The sequence below is a fragment of the Simochromis diagramma genome, unplaced genomic scaffold (assembly GCF_900408965.1).
Source record: "Simochromis diagramma unplaced genomic scaffold, fSimDia1.1 OVJJ01000106.1, whole genome shotgun sequence".
Classification (NCBI taxonomy): Eukaryota; Metazoa; Chordata; class Actinopteri; order Cichliformes; family Cichlidae; genus Simochromis; species Simochromis diagramma.
In genome coordinates, this window is record NW_024387121.1 from 915,133 (window position 1) to 932,902 (window position 17,770).

The 17,770-nt window shown below is 41.1% G+C and overlaps 1 protein-coding gene across 3 annotated transcripts in view; it reads left to right on the forward strand.

Annotated features, from left to right (window-relative positions):
• LOC120743342 (RNA-binding Raly-like protein) overlaps positions 1 to 17,770 on the forward strand; it is a 59,709-nt gene that overhangs the window by 35,897 nt on the left and 6,042 nt on the right. For all 3 annotated transcript variants that reach the window (XM_040046955.1, XM_040046954.1, XM_040046953.1), the window contains exons 4-5: positions 12,268 to 12,449; positions 16,076 to 16,189. In XM_040046955.1, coding sequence (XP_039902889.1) covers positions 12,268 to 12,449; positions 16,076 to 16,189 — 296 coding nt within the window. The remainder of the gene's footprint in view (positions 1 to 12,267; positions 12,450 to 16,075; positions 16,190 to 17,770) is intronic.

Below are 17,770 nucleotides of genomic sequence, written 5' to 3' on the forward strand. Positions count from 1 at the left end.
ACAGAGGGTGTGGCACCAGGAGGGTCCTTCACTATAAGGAAGATAGGCAGGGCAGGAAGAGGGCATTTCCTTGCCACACAGGAGTACACAGAGGTCCAAATAGCCATTGTACGGAATGGCAAGCCCATTGGCAGCCCAAAGCTGTAACCAATGGCATGACTGAAGGTGTTCTTGTCCCCAAGGGGCAAAATGTGCCAAAAAGAAGCTCTCTGTGATGGTGGATACCATGGACCCAGTATCCATCAAACAAGGGACTGTCAACCCACTAATCAACACATCAATCTTTGGACAAGATCATATTAGCCGACCAATCCTATCCTCTGGTGAGCCAGTGAACTCCCCACCTGAACTGTGGCTCTGCAGCTCAGAGGGCTTTAGTTTTCCAACTGGGTAGCGGGAAGGTGATTGCCAACTGCCATATGAGGGGGGCCTGAACTACTCCCTAGCAAAGTGTCCTGGCTGCTGACACTGGTGACAAATCACCGGGCCACCCCATGAAGGACGAACACCTCTTCAGGGGTTTTGCAAAGAAACCACTGTCTCCGTGAGCTGATTTAACTGCTCTTGCTGGCGCTTTAGGAGTTCCTTTAGCCCACGCCACTCGGACTCCATACGCTGACGGGTTGGAATAGCCACGGTCGCATACCCCGCCTGAAAACCCTTCTCTTTCCCAATGCGACAAACATATTTTTTAAGCACTGTCAACAACATGTTCCACAAACTGGTCTCGAGGCAATATTTCTGCATTTCGCATGCCATCTGTCCCAGCATTTACTACTGCTTTTCGCCAAAAACACAGGAGGAATGAACCAAGAGAAAACTGGCTTCCTTTTATACAGACTGATGCTGCCCTGCAATCAATATGCAGGTGGATTCACAATTAACCTAGTTGCGTAGCCAAGAGCGAGCGCAGGAGAGAGTGAGGGCGGTATAGCAAGCGAGGGAGGGAGAGAGAAAGAGAAAGGCCAGTAGTCCATCCGGCTACATTAATAAAATATTATCTTTTTCCTCTTTGCCTCAGACAACAACCTCAGAACTGAAGTCAGGGCTCTAACACACAAAATGAAGCACAAACATGCTTCTTTTTGTTTGTGTCATTTATTTCTGATATTGTTACTTACAGACAGCAACAACAGCTGGTTATAGACAAACATTATGCCAGCTAATGTTAGCCTTGTGTGTCCTAAAAATGTCACTTTTTCTCTGATAAACAGTGTTGCTTGTATTCTCACATCATATGAGAATTCATTAACTAAATGTCAGAGTTAAAAAAGGTTAAATCCACTTCAAAGACAGTTTCGCTAACAGCAGCTAACAGTGGCAAAAAACAAACAAACAAAAATGGTCTTAATGACAGAAAAGTTCAGCATATCCTCAACAACTCACCTGATTATCACCGTCATAGGTCAGAAGTGTGCTACTCTGAATCACTGACCCATATCAGACAAAGTTTTACAGCCTCTTCCAGAGTAAATAGATGTGGATGCTTCTCCCTCTGCATACTGACAGCTGAGATAAACCACTGTAAGTAGGATTATGCACTTTAACTGGGCCGGTTATTAAAACAGAGCTCAGTTGACTGCAATCTCCTGACATCTAACAGTAAAAGTTTTACTCAGTTCAACTTTAGGGATTTCAGTCTGGAGCCCTGTAGGATAGGTTGGCATAGGCTCCACCCCCAATCCCCCAATGATAGATGAATTAAAGTAGGTGTGCCTGCAAAGGCCGCTAGAGTTGCTTGGTACTAAGGTTCACCCAGTGGTAACTGAATTTGGTATCTCAAGCACTTTTATTAAAATTATCTTACAAATGATAAAATAGACTGTGAGTTACACACTGTCTAATAACATTATCAGCTGTCTTTAGTCACACAAACACGGAGATGCTGTTGGCAGATATGACCTCTTGTAGTTTGCACAGAAACAAGAACTGTTTTTACTGTTTCTGCCCACTTTTTTCTGTACTTGAAAATTCTCATAATTACCATTGATGAGGATAGGCTTTAACATCGTGTGTCTCTGGGAAGGACAATGATATACCCAGATGTCTTCATCTCTCTACATGCACACACAAAATATTAAAGACATAAATCATACTGAAATTTAAGTATATGAATACATATTAATATTATAGTACTTGTTTAATATGAAGTGTTCTACTGCACTACAGTGTTGTTGAGTGAGATGCTAGTATTTTATTATTCTGTAATAATCAGTTAAATCTCTGCCCTTGGTTAATCGTCTCTAAAATGGGAAAATAAGAACAAAAAGTTTTGAGATCTGGGTGAAGGAAAACTGAAAATAAAAGCATCAGTTTAAACAAAAAAGCAACCTCATTAAATGAGATCACACTTGCTGTGATTTAGGAACTAAATTCACAGCTAAGTTTTTCTTTCTCGTGAAATTACATTCAATGGTAGTGATGTGGAAAATGGAAAAATAGAAGTGTCGTCTTGTAAGTGCATGTTTTTTCTTCAGTTCATTTGTACTTATTTTTTTATTTAAATTCAATCAATCTCTCATTTTTTCATAACATCGAGATTTTAGATCTGGCTGGCTATGCTGTGATTGACTGATTTTAAAAAAGAAGCTCTTGTTTTTAATGGAAAAATTTTAAAGGGAAAAGGAGGAAAAGGATAACAGACAAAAGCCATGCTAACTAGTGCTGTTGTGTGGATGTGTTAGAGAAGACAGCAGCGCTAAAGTTAGCCAAACTCACACAGGATCCAAAGGATCATGAGTAGCCCTGTGGTTTTTACACTGTGACTGATGACCACATGCTCGCAACTAATAGTTTACATGGATGTTAAAGACACAGAGCAATTCCTTTTCTCTGACCTTAATGCTAAATGAAAATCTGCTTGGACACAGCTCTGCTTCACTGACTTGTTTTCAAAGAATAGAATTGATTTTAAAAACAAATGAAATGTCTCAGTGCTTGTTGTTGCCGAATGTCTGGAGCAAATTCAATTTAAAAGAAATTGCGTTATTTATTCAGTAAAAACTGTAGAGCAGACAAGCTCAAGTGGTGCTGTGCCTCCTGAAAATGTAATTTTGAGTTGTACTTTTCTTTATTGAGGTGTTTTTCATCGGCACATTTGTCAGTCTCAGGTTATGCCACGGTTCATTGTATTATTCTCAGTACCAGCAGCTCACAAATCAGCAAACACGGGAGTGGCACAAGTTAATTTGTTTTGCTCCAGATACATTTTTACAGGATATCGGCAGCCTGTAAAAGCCTGACACTGCTGAAGGTGACTTATTTGTGTGTGCACAGCAAATTCTGGACAACAGAGGGTAACTAACAAACACTGCGCCCGTGTTTGTTGGAAAAAATTGCAACTACGGCAATTCAGCGTGACAGAGTCTACAATTGAGTGCAAAGCAGGAGTCGGGCTGTGTATAAATCATCTCCCCTCACTCGGTCAGTTATCCTTCCTCCCTCCATCACCTGCTATGAACTCACCTGAGCTGCCGGCTGTGGAAAGCTCAACTCACAGCAAGGGTGCAAATGAACCAGATCACACACTGAGAGGCAGTGAGAGTCAAACAGCGGATTTCCTTGCAGATAGTTCAAACGAGGACATAAATGCAACGTGAACAAAAGCGGAGCATGAATGACCTCAGGCTGCCTTGAATGTGTGTTTGCCTTTTCAAGACCGACACCACAAACTCCTCTGTGTACCAGAGTTTTCTAGAGTCAAATGTGAGTTCATCTGTGCAACAGCTAAAGCTTAGTCTAAACTGAGTCGTGCAATGCAGCACTGATGAAAAGCACAGCAGCAAATCTACAATCGAATGGTTGAAAAATGAAAGAATCAAGGTTCTGCAGTCGTTGCCTCAAGTTACTGAACCATAAGGTGTACTTAGGCTTTCACAGACTGCTTTTGCTTAGTTTTTGCTAAAAAAAAAAAAATTCAAATGGTTTAAGGTTGTAGTTACTTATTACCTGTTAGTGTAGCATTAGGAGCTTTAATAATTGCATTAAGGACATTAAAAGCCTGATTTGTGCACTTGTTCAGACGCCTTCCTCCCGTCTTTGGTGAAAAAAGGTGATTCTGAAAACCAGCAACCTCATTTCCTGTCTTGACTTTCCCCAGTTAAAGGTTAAATAAAGACTAAAATAAAAAAATAAAAAATAAAAAAACCTGAACAGCAGTGGACTGACAGTGTCTGACCTCCCCACCATGGGCTGAAAACACAGATCACTGCAGGCAGCCAAGGACAGGTGGAGGAGGAGGAGGATAACTGTATGGAGGCTGTAGACTAAGAGGAAGAAGATGAAAGGGAGGAACAGAAGATGGAGAGAGAAAGAGGCTGACGGCATTAAAAACAAATCTGTTGGCAGCCGGCAGATAAACGCTCCACTCACTTTACATCCACACGCTCTCTCTCTCATCTACTGTTTACCTCCCTCAGCCTTATCCTATCTCTGTTCACTAGTTTGCATCATCCTTTTGTCTTTCCTTCACACGTCTCCTCACTCGTGGCCCAATTTCCACATGATTTGTTTGTGTGGGCCAGCTCTGGTTGTGCTTCATGCATTGCAATTATGTACACTTATGCCTCTCAGGGGTTTGCCCTGTGCCAGAGTCTTTTTAGCTACAATTTCAGGATCAGAAAAGGAGGTTTAAAGACTAATTAAGAACTGTGATAGTTCCCAGTTTGTGCAGAGCTAAAGCCAGTCACTCCGTCCAAGGTGAAAAAGTACACCTGATCTGAAAAAAGGACAACTTTAAGGCTAAAAAAAAAGGACAGAAATTAATCCAACCTGCAGTTCCTCTAATGTCCACTTGAGACTGTCTACGAAAGTGAGTCAGTCCGTGTAGACTTCCATGTCCAACTTTGTAGCAGACAGAGCCGTGTTTACAGACTGCGACAAAAATGGTTTTAATTTTTGTGGATATACTTTTTTTTAAACACATCCATTTTAATAACGTGAGGCTTGAAGGTTGATGTCCTAATGGAGGGTCACACAGGCGGCTGTAGCTGTTTACTGTCTGTTGGGCTTTGTTGCAGCTAGTTGGAGTCTCTTATCTGGATGTCTGGACTGTGTTGGTGCCTTTTGAGAAATAATATGGCCTCCTGTAGATTTAGTTGTAATAACAGACCATCCAAAAAGCAGCTTTGATCTGCATCTATTTTACACGTATACAGTTTATACTAACCCAGCTGGCTAGAATGAGTACCTTAGCAGCTGTAGCCTTTTCTGACACTAGAAATCTGACACAGGGGCAGCCAAAAAGTAAGTTTGCATTTTTCGTAATGGCCAGTAGGGGGTGATAGTTTTGGTTATAGAAAATGTTTCTGTGTTTTTGTGGCTGTGGAGGTAGAGTGGATCGTTTACCAATGGGAAGGTTTTATCCAGGAAAGTTTATAAGGACGATTTTCCAGGATTTGCTCATTTGCTAACAACCTGTCAATCACAAAATGTGCAATTTCACAGATCCGCCCCTTGCTTGTCACACCTGGTTTCAAAACACTAACCTGGCAACAGTAATAGCACTCAGCATGCGCCTTCATATTTAACAGACCAGGATTACAGTACTATTCAAGTTCACATTCGCTGTGTACATCTTTCATATACAGTCTGTGGTCTTCCTGCCAAGACTGAGCACCTTGTTTTTATGCTTTACCCATGGATCAGATGTCATTTTGTACAAAACTGTCCAGCATTAGAATATTTGAGCCTTTCAGTCAGTTGAAGAACAAAATATGACCCGTGCTGCATTCTGTGAAGATCCCCCCACAATGATCAGAAGTAATGTATTCATTTGTTTAGCTTCCTGAAGATTTACTGAAGTTTTTCAATGTTAGTCCGCCCTGCCTCACTCTGTAGGAAGCTAGGCAGGATGCAAAGCTGTGTCAACACTGCTGCCCTGTAAATATTTATAGGCGTTTATCTGCTGGGCTGCGGATTATCAGCTTAGTGTGGTACAGTAGCCCCCCGACCAACACAAGCACAACACGTTCACCTGTTACCCTGATGTGTTGTGACTGCAGGGACAAACACAGCGGGACGTCTGAGTGTGTTTCTGTGAGCGTGCAGATCATACAAACCCACAAATCAAGGGTGCTGATAATGCCTTAAAACATCTGCTGTATGCCTGAACTTTGCTTTCACTGCACTGAACTGTTTGTGTGACACAAAATAAAAACCAAAATGCTGAACTTTATTAGGAGATAAAAATAAAGTCTCTTTGAGGAGATGTCAGGTCTGTCAGGCACTGTCAGCGACGCAGGCAGTAAAGTTTCTGTTTAACGACACGATGTTCCAGCCCTCTTTGCACGAGGGCTGCTTGATATTTTTAGCTTCTCTTTTACCTTCCCCATCAACTTCAAACTCTATTGAATTCTAATAAATTAAAACTATCAGGTGCCCTCTCAGGTAGTTTCCATAGACATGAGCATTAAACACAAGATTCACAAACACTATTTATGTACTTATATGTATGTATAAGTCATCACTTATATTGCTTTTTAACCTTTATGTGCGTACTTATCGATTTAACAGTCAGTATAAAACTGAAGTTAATACAATAATACAGTATCCAGTTGTTAAGTGATGACATGTAATCCCTGGTTCATTAAAGCTGTTGTCATTTTAGTGAAGTGTTTTAATGCTTTGTATCTTGCTTTATTTAATCTGAAGCCCTGCCAAAAAATATTCAGTGATCAGTGCCGGCCTCTCTGGGTTTTTATTACCACTAGTTGTCTGCAGGACATCTTAAAGCTTAGTTTTTAAAACCTTACAATGTAACTACACCCCATTACCTCACAGATTACAAGACACCAAATATTTGAACGGGTCAGAAAAGAATCACTCTGAGGCTAACAAAGATATGAATGGGTACATGAAGCCAAGAACCAGGAATTTTATTATAGTGAGTAATCTCAACCATGCAGCAGTAGATTAATGACAGTGTATTATGACTAAGCTGATGGTGCGCATGGATCATCTCAAGGGTTCTCCTGTAACCATAGCTTTGTAGCTGACCATGTGGCACACAATTATATACCAGCTATCCTAACGTCAGTAACCATACTGTGGCTGTTGTTTAGTTTTTTGTCTTCATTTATGTCCGAAGTGATAGCAGAGCTGTTGGTTTTAATTTTTCAGAAACCCCTAATTCAGAACATGGTGTATTATCTTTAGGTGGAAACTAGTGAGCTAACTTTATGTCCTGTTTTTCATGGATGCCTGGATGTTAAACTTGATGGTCACATCTGGTAGAGCAGCCACACTGATCACTTTATTAAATATGAGAGAATTCAGACAGTTTTTAACTCTCAGTCATGCTGTAGAGTATTTTTGAGTTTGGGAACTGAAGAGTTTTGACCTGGAAACATCCAGGACCTGGAAGACATCAACTTAGGACTTGACTTAAGAGGTAGGTATGGACAAAAGTATTGGGTCACACCTCTTAGTCTTTGAATTCAAGTGTTTCCAGTCCATTTGCTACAGGTATATAAAATGAAGCACCTAGCCATTCATTCTACCCTTAGAAACATTTGTGAAATATTTGGGTTGTTGTAAAGAGCTGGTGAATTGGAGGGTGGTGCTGTAATAGGATGCAACTGTTGCAACAGTTATTTCTCCTTCAGCTGTGAAAGTACGTAGGAACCACATCATCTCAGCCAGGAAACGTCAGACCACATAAAGTTGGGTTGCCGAGTACTGAGACCCAGAGTGATTAAAAGTCACCAACACACTGCTGACTCAGTAATTCAGCTTTATTACCGTAGTAGAGCACCAAATCACAGCAACAGTCACCTCCAGGTGCTTTTTTGCTTCTTGGGTTCTTGGGTGCATTTATTTTTCCCATTTTAATTTACAAAGCTATGAATGTGTATAAATTCGGCAGCAGTACACGCTCCTTGTGGTCATTGGATTCCGTAGCTTCATGCAGCTTTGCTTCAGTTTCACTACTTCTGTTCTGGCCATCATAGCAGACGTACATTTTCAGCATTGGTGTCAAGAAATGGCACCTCACTAACTGTTAAAAAGCAGCAACCATTATTCCCAACATACGCTGCCATCCTCCGACACGTTACAAACACTAAATGTGCTGATGTGTGTGGCCTTCAGTCATTCATGGCTTCCTAATTTGGCATGAAATCCTCAAAACTGGGAGAAAACAGGCTCTAGATGGAGTTAAATTCTGAACCTGAATATCTCTGCATGTTTTTAGGTGCACACAGCTTCTTTCCCCGGCCTTTAAAGTGTAAATGATTTTTTTTCCCATGTCACAGAAGAACCTTTTAAAATGTACTGAGCAGACATATTCGTGTGTGCGTGCGTGTGCATGTGTGTGTGTGTGCGTATGCATTTCTATTTGTGTGACAGTGAAAGAGATGAAGTGTATTCATGTTCCCCCTGCAGTCATTGCTCCTCCAGCTGTAGATGGCTGCTGTGATAGGCAGCAGAGGTTGGCAGCGAGAGGAAAGGCTTCTCCTCATCCTCGCAGTCGCCTCCTCTATCGTTCCCTGCATCAAATTGGAGCTGTCAGTCAGCTCTCACCCGCAGCACAGCACACTCTATCAGACCGCAACAACCGCGGGAAAAAACACGGCATCAGCGAGCGGCGACATAACACCAAAAGGGAGAAGGTGCAGCGAGTGCTGAAAGGAGGGCATCTGGGATTATTTGATGAAATGAAATCAGTGCTGGTTATCCGCTTATAGAAGATAAATCACTCTGTCCTTTAGAAAGTTTCATCTCACCTCCAGCAGGTAACGCGGCCCGACAGAGGGAGCAGCTGCAACTGATTTAAGACCAAATTCACTTTCAGCTGACTTTCAACTGCAGCTACATACAAATGGCACAGCTTTCATTCTCAATTAATTTCCTTATAAATCAATTTGATACTTTCATTACAAGTAAGGAGAAAAACTAGGCTGTATGAAAACTTCCTTCAGGGGGAGGTTTTAAACACTTGTGTTATCCTGCTGTGTCTTAAAATACAGCTTTAAATTGAAGTTTTTCTTTATTTTCTACCATATATATCCTGGAATATGACAGATGTGTTTCATATTTTAAATAACGAGGCCAGCATATGTACAAGTAAGTGTGAGCCAATCACTCTAAATGCTCATGGTCATTATATATGGTCATTACAGCTGCTGTCCTAACCTATGGTTTGCAAGAGGCAGCCAATCAGAAGGAAGTTAGCACCACAAGATGACCTACATATGTATGATTTTGAAGTCTGATTCATGCAAAGCTATGCTGGTAAAGTCCAAGAGTCCCCTTTGATAAATAGGTGTTGCATTACTATATATTTTACTTAACAACCGTTACCTTGGAAACTATTAACACACACACCAAAATAAATAATGGCGTACTATCTAAAATAGTCACGGTTTTGAATTCCCAAATTTAGAAACTCATAAGCAAAACATTTTAGAAACAGAAGTGATTATGCTGTGTCATGAGAAAAACGTTGGTTCTCTGGGTGATGCACAACAATTAGTTTGGACATTTGTGGGGAAAAAAGTATTTTTCCCAAACACCCTGTAAATGCTGGTTGGTATGTTCTGCATACTTCCTGTCAGTTTAAGAGTGTTTTCACAGCTGCACCTGAACTCTTGTTTAATAAACAAGAACTTTCAAATCAAACTGGAAAAAGCTACAAGTTCTAATCTCATCAGCTGATTTGGATGCAAACGAAGACCAGCCGCGAGGAATGCTTTGCACATGAATGTCAAGTTCGCATCAAGTTATCCAATAAGCTATATATCTCTGCTTGTTTTTACAAACATCAGTCTTACTGTTGAGCTTCATTGCTCCTGTTATAATCATCAATCATTAAAATAATAAAAAAGTAAAAAAACAAAACAGAAAAGAAAAGAAACTGGGCTTCCTGTACAGAATGGCAGCATTCCTTCAGTCTGATGTGTTGTATTTCACATACAGTTCAGAAAGAACTGCATAAGTGCATGCATGAAAAATAAACCATAAAATATATAACTTTTAGAACATGTACCCGTCCAAATATTTACAGTTTAGCCTGTATGGATTTGTATTTTACAAACCGCTGGACAGCATCGCTTTTAACAAACAGGAGGAGAAGGTGTAGGTAATGTTTTTAGCAGGATATTACTTCAACTTTGGTTCTCTAAAAATCTAATTAATATCCTGCTAAAGCAGTGAGTTAAGCACGACGGGAACATTTTAAAATAAAATACAGTGTGAGTGTTTATGGTGACAAAAGAATATGGAACATGCCTTATTAATGGGGTTTTAATAGTTTGGAGTAATGATGCAGCTCTTTGGCATAAAGCAATGCAATGTACTCAAACAGTTTCACTTGGATGCATTCAGTGTTGGTTTGTCTCTGTGTGTGAGATTTATTTGAAAAGACTCTTAACCTTTAAATACTTTTTTATTCATGCAACCTACCCTAACCTCAGCCTTCTATACGCGTTTGCATCTGAAAGTATTAAAAGGAAATTTGGTTTTTAGTTGGGAATTAAACTCAAAGATCACAAAATCATTAAAGCATCATAAAAAAATCTATACAAATAGTTTGAGGAGAAGTTATTGGTTCAGCTTCTCAATGCAGATTAATAGAGCACATTAGTGCCTCATAGTTTGGTTTCTCATATCAGGAATGAAGCATTCTTGCAAGAAGATGAACGAGAGGAGCTGAAGGACGACTCATGACCTGTCCACTTGAGCAGACTGCCCTGTTGTCTCTGCTCTTTAGTATTCAGGCCTGTAATTGGATCACATCCACAGTGATGCTCTACGAGTTGCATGTCATCCTCATATTAAACCTCTTCCTCTATTAGTTTGATTGGCATATTCAACTTCTGAATGGAGGGAGCAGTGTGATGGTTATTTGAACTAAATCTTAACATCAGACCGTCTGCAAATATTTAGTCAGGAAATGTATTAAATCTACTTTCCATGCACCCTTGTTGCATGTATTCCCTGTGTTTTCCTTATGTTTGCCTTTCATATTTGCAACAAATAGGTACACGGGCAGCTTTGTTGTAGACCACATGGCCACTGGTTTTCGAAGCCTCAACATTAACACTTTGGTCACCAACGTTTTGGGTTATTGGAGGCAGAAGTTATCAAATCTGGACAAAGGATGACTTTGTTGGTTACCGACGCAGTCTGTATCCATAAAGACACAGATAGCTGCTAATTAGGGCTAAATAACAGAATAAAATCTTGGACTTTGATTCACCAAAACTGAAATGAAACGCAAATTTTATTTGATTTTTTTCCCAAGTACTGTACAAGTTTACAGGTTCAGTTCTCCGGGCCCTGACAGGTGAGATGTGGCTCAGGAGATCAGATTTAAAAAGAGCTCAATTTCCTCATGTGAGTGCATGGGCATATATCAAGGAGAGACCACATCAGGTACTCTACAGATGCACGGTGCACAGTAGTAGAGTCATATCTTCTCGTAGAGTCAGCTGTGCAGAGGGACATTTTTTAGAGCACTGAGATGTTCACACAAATGCTTTGAGAGAGGTGTAAAAGAGGCCAGCTGTCTACCTGGACGACCACCAATGAGCAAAGATGGAGGTTTATAACGTGAACATCAGCCACCTTATAATGCAAACCCTTCTGAGACACCTGCGTGACCTCAACCACTCGCACGATGGTAGTCTGGGGCACCGACTCCAAAATGATTCTCCTATTTGTTCTGTTGAGTTTTTGGTTTGTCTTTGATTTTGGTCGTCAGATATTTAAATTAACCTTGAGTCTTTTTTTCTGCTGATCATAACAGAAATCTCTCGGTCACTCAGACATCTTAGTGACGCAATACTGAAGCATCAAATGTGGATTAATCCACCACTTAAATTCACTGATTCCTCCAGATTAAGAAAAATAGCTGCATTAGGAAATTATTGACTGTTGTTTTTAAATGAAGGTATATATTTTACAAGTTCATTCTAAAGATTTGTGTTTGGAGTTGCAAGCCAGAAACATTGCAGGGAAAGTTCAGAGAAATAAAAGCCTTTAAACAATAAAAAGATTAAAATAAAAAGATGTTTCCTCTCCGCTTTCTGCTTTTAAAACTTTAATAACAAAGATTTTTGTGTATAAAAATGACTTCAAACAAGCTGCTCTTCATAAAGATGAACTCTGCTCACAACATAAATTTGCCTTCATTTCATTGTAACAATAAAGCAGTCGAGATGGAAACGAGCAGCATGATGCTACCGCCTCAGGCACTGGTGCATCATGGGACTCTGTTTGCGAGGGTGTGAGTATTTAAAGCTTGCATGTGTGTGTGTTTATTTTCAGTGTGTTTGACTATCAGCGAGTTCCCTCTTCGGTCCCAGCGGATCCCAGTCCTGTAAAACAACCCCGCCCTTCGTCTACGTCATCCTCCTCCTCTTCATTGTCCACAGCGGCTCTGAGAATGAGGAGCAGCAGGCCGTCCAGAAGGAGCAACAACACACACACCTCCGCCTCCAGCAGCAAATGTAAGAGGATGCTGTGCTGATAGAAAAATGACTTTGAACTTTTAAAGTTTAAACAATTTCAGATACAAAATTACAAGGTTTATATTTCTGGTATTATTTATATTATAGGTCAGTTATAGGGTGATGTAGCCGTGGATATTAGCTCTAAGTAAATGGCATTAAAGTACAAAACTTAACTCCAAATAATTGAACAATACTGGCAGTGGACATGCTTAATTTTCTATATTTAAAGTGGTAACATTTCATTTATTTCACTATTTTGATATTTATGCACATTCTCATATCCTGCAAAAACAAAGAAAATTAGTCACCTCATCAACTGAAGTCCAGCATTTCATCTGTTTTGTCTCCACCAGCTTGGAAGTGGTGGAGATGTGTGTTTAACCTCTATGTTTGTGTTTAGCAACATAAAAACCCAGTTTTTCATTTGTTTGTAGCCTTGGGCGGCCGTGTATCGCTTCCTGTTCGCCGGCTATTTTCAAACTCTGTTGAAGGCCCATTTTTCCGGCCTGCACATGTGTAGTTGAGTGGCAGTGGTCACAGTGATCTTTCACCTTGGATTTCATTCAGCTTAAATTCAGAAAGGAAAGATGGTTAATAGGACAGGTGCTGAGAAAAGGCCCCAGTCACACACCTACTGCCAACTGCCTGGCAACCATCAGTCGCTAGGGAAAAATGAGTATTCCCTGATCAGCGAGTGGTTGCAGGAGGCTGTTTGCTGGTAGTGAAAGAGTGAATTCAATTTATTCAATTTTATTTATATATCATCAAATCACAACAACAGTGCCCTCAAGGTGCTTTTTCCTGTAAGGTAAAGACCCGAGAATAATATAGTGAAAACCCAAACAATCAACCCCCTTGCCCACCATGTTCAGATACAGAAACTTATAATCAGCATGTTTGACCAATTACTATGATCCTATGATTCCTATGATCAAGTTGAATCCTTGTTTGATTTAATTGTCTTTATTCTTTTCCTCTTTTTTGTGTAAAAACGTGGTCTTTTCGATGTATCATTTAGACACTCCTGAAATAATCACATGGTGCTCATATCTATAAGTGCAGAGTCCTTCATAATGCACTTAAACAGGTGCTGCACTTTCAGAGAGTGAGCTCAGTAGGCTCGTCATGGCAGTTTCTGTTAACCAAAGACAGAAAGTCTCCATCAAACATGTGGATTTTTGAAATCACTTAATAAGCGTGTTTGTTTACAAGGCAAAATAAATAAAGTAAAATAATACTGTGCTTAGCACTTGCCTGTTAACTGTACATATGCGTTCTTTTACCTTCACAGCGCCTAGTTGTCACAAACTGTTCCGAGTCTTCTTCTCTCGCTTTTCCAGTAAACTGTTTTTCATGTCCCAGAGAGACGTGCACTTTATCCATCCACTGAGAGCTACATGACCGTTAAACCTAATGAAAACATCAGCAAACATTTAATCCAGAGTCGTGGCTGTAACTCTGCTGAGGGTAAAGGACGAAGGGAAATACTGTGGCACGAGAAGTTCAGGAAGTTCAGCTGTTAAAAGGCTTTTATCGAAAAAGGGCAGAGACACCAACTCCCCGCTGCTGTCAGAGGACGATACGCAGGGGTGTTTAACGCCACATCCCTCACCAATTAACGGCTTTTAAATTTCAGACCCACACATGAGCCTCGGCCTTGATGTTCACATTTGTACACAGTTGTGATGTTCAGCCTGTTTTTTCCCCCTTTAAATCTGCAGCTCCTGTGGAAACCTGCTGCACTCTGAGGATATTTCCTCTCCAAAACCCTGTTTCATGTTATCTCCCGCCTGTGTGACAGCTCATCTCAGTGGTAAGGCCCCAGGGTGCTGGAGAGAAGGCGGGTGAGGGGGGGCGCTCCAGATGGTCTCTTCATTAAAAGCTTCTGTACCGCAGGGCTCTCCTCTCCTGCTATAACCCAGCCGAGCCTATCAGCTCTCACAATTAGACCGAGTTAATAGTGCATGGAAAATAAGAATTGTTTATACTAGTTTATTACAAGCCTTAATAGTTTTTACTGCGCCCCATCACAAGGAAATTAGATTGCCTTTGCAAGCTTCAGAGGTCGAAAAGCTTTCAGGATTGAAGTAGTTTTCAGGGTCATTTGGAGAGCTGTGTGCAGCGGCGTCAGTCCATTACGGAGCACAGCAAGGGCGAGGGCTCATGCAGCTGAAGAAGGCGGCAGCGCAGCGCTAAGAGTAACTGATGGTGCAGGAGCGCGGCCTTGACAACTGCACGGGTCACTGAATGACACTCGAATCTGCATGGAGCTGTAAAATCCTACTGCGGTCAGCGCTGACTTTCGAGTTTGCATCGGCCCACTTATGAACAGAAAATGACCCTGAAACACATCAGCGCAGCAAAGGCAGAAGAAGAAAAGAGAACTGCTCAGAGTTGTTTTACATTACATGTTGGTTTCTGTTGTCATTAGTGGGCTCAGACCATCTACCAGTTGTTGATTCTCTCTGTGGGAATGTGGATTACAGAGGTTCATTAAAACTGTTGGTGATGAGATTTGAGATTTTCTTCCACACCAAGCTGCAAAGAAACATTTCTTTATGTCGCTGGATTTATGCACGCTGATATTGAAACAGACAAATCACTGCTGTCTAAGATGTTTTTGTCTGCTGCAGATTTGTCTAGACTGGCACTAAGATGCCCAAAACATGGCAAGACAAAGGGGTGTACCATCTATTTTTCTTTAATTTCCCTTTTTACACCCTTCTCTAAGCCCTCGCTGTACTTTGTGTGTGTCAGCGCTAGGATATCAAATAATTTAAATTAAACCCGTGTTTTTAATAACTAGTGTCACTGTCCACGTGTTATGTCTTATCTGTACACCACATAAATTTCAAATGCAGGTTTGACATTAAACTGCAGGTCCAGGATTCAAACCCAGATTTAGCTTTATGTTCTAAACAACTGCACATTTGTTGCTTATAGGTTTTTACATGCATTCATTTGCATACTAAAAAGCTGTGTGTATTCTATGTTATGCACCCTCCTCTTGTGTTTGTTTCCTCATTTCCTTTTTCCTCTCTCACAGATCTCTCACAGTGTAACAGAGTAATTGATAAACTGTCCTGCCTCTATTTAAAGGAGGCTGAGAAAAGGGTCTCTTTCCCTCTCCCAGACCAAGCAGCTCTTCGGCTTCCTCAGATCGATCCCTGCCTCTTTGTGGGGATTTACTTCCTTTGCTTTTGAAAATGAATGTTCTGCTTGTCTGTTTTTCACAGCTTTATTTGCTTGTTTAATGTTCTTACCCCATTAGCTTAGGGAGGGAAGTTCTGGGTTCTACATTTCACATGGTGGTTGGTGCAGACAACTTCTACGTTTAGGTCATTCTGCTTCCTGTTGAACTAAAGGAACCTTGTTAGTAAACCAAATCTCAAGTGCGGTCACTGAGGCAGCTTGAGCCTTCATCTTCTCAACACTTGACAACATGTAAATAAAGCCATGCATTAGCCGGTCACATTCACATAACTTTATCCGTTGATTTTAACATAGAATACTTTTTAACCTGAGTAGTCGTTATAGCCTCATGTGTCAGTCTTTATTTTATTTTATCATCATGAGCCAGATTAATCCCCCTGTCTTTCTTACATCTCTCCCTGTCTCTGCAGTGAGAATGGCAGAGCTTCTTTCCATCAAAAGGGAGCTGACAGTGATCAAGGTTCAGATCGATGGCCTGCTGGACTGCGTAGACAAGATGGACAGACAGAGGAAGGATGGCTCAGGTAGAGACAAAGAACTGTGCTGAAAATAATAATAATAAAATTTAATCCTAACGCCTTAATTGCAATTATTTTCAAAATTAGAGCTGCTGTATTTAGTCTGTGTGTGAAGCAATATTTCTGTGTGGAGTTTGTTTACACAGCCCGTGTTTGCATGGGTTCTGTCTAGATACTCCAACTGCCACTCACAATCCAAAGACATGCAGTTAGTGGGGTTAGGTTAACTGGTGATTCTATATTGCACATAAGTGTGAATGCCAGATTGGTGACCTAAGCCTAAGATAGGCTCCAGCCCCTCTGCGACCCTGATAATGATAAGGAGAAGAGAATGGATGGATAATTAGCTTCACCCCAAACCTTCCCTTACTTCCATGTCTTCCGCATGAGTCATCTGCTACTGAAGACCTTGACTTTTCACTTGACTGCTACACGTATTGCTTCCATTTTGAAATGCATCAACTGACCCCCAGACCGCACATCATAGATAAAATTTGTCAAGGTGCTGTAGTGGTAAGATCTATCCATCTATTTTATTCAGTCCCCCCATGGTGCTGGAACTTATCCCAGCTCCCACAGGGCAAGAAGCGGGGTACACCCTGGACAGAGACACAGACAACCATTCACACCCACATTCATATGGTCGATTTAGAATCACCTGTTAGCCTAGCACTACTAAGTGCATGTCTTTGGTCTGCGGGAGGAAGCTGGAGAGAACCCACACAAGCTCCACACAGAAAGGCCCTGGCTGCACAGTGGATTCAAGTCCAGGTCCCCTGGAGCTTCCCTGGAGGACTGATTTACAGTAACTATAGACTGTATATAAGTAGCAGTCAGGTGTTTCCATTCAAATGTACTTGATTAACTAAACATCAGTAAGTGTGAACACGTCTTTGGCAGTTTGCTGGTCTGCAGCATTCAGGTGTTGATGTAATGTCACAATCTTCCCAGGACTGGATGTCCCAGAAAATTCACCCCAAGGTCAGACAGCGTACCTTCAAGAAGTCAGGCTGGCTTTTTCTGCCTGTTTGAAATCAATGAAATCAATCTCCTAAGCCCATGACAGTCTAGTTGTTGTCTTTGGTGCTTTGCCAGAATATGAAAAGGCCTGTTAGCAGGAATGTAAAACCAGGCTTTGAAATATATTCAGGACTACATTTCTGTTTACAAACGAATGAGAAACATCTAACGTATTCAGTCTCGGTCATTACTTTAGAGGTGTTCGACACTGACACGCATCCCGTTTTTATTAAATGCCTATATCAACCTCAAACATCAGACTGATCCAGGTCTAATCCTTCCTGAACTCTAAATTTGAGTTTATTACGGCAAATGATCCGTCGGAGCGTTCGGTGGTGCAGAGAGAGTCGCTGTGTTTACCATCAGATGTGAGCCAGCTATCATACTGCATCTGTGAGTAATGGTTCAATGACAAAACTGCCACCAGTGGAGCGTGGATTATGACAGTGAGGTAAACAGCGATAAACACGGTCCTCATAACCTTTCATAAGCTCCCCTTCAGCGCTCAGGAGTTATCGTGTCGTCCCTGTGCATGTGTGTGTGTTTGGGTTTTATCTCCTCGGGTTG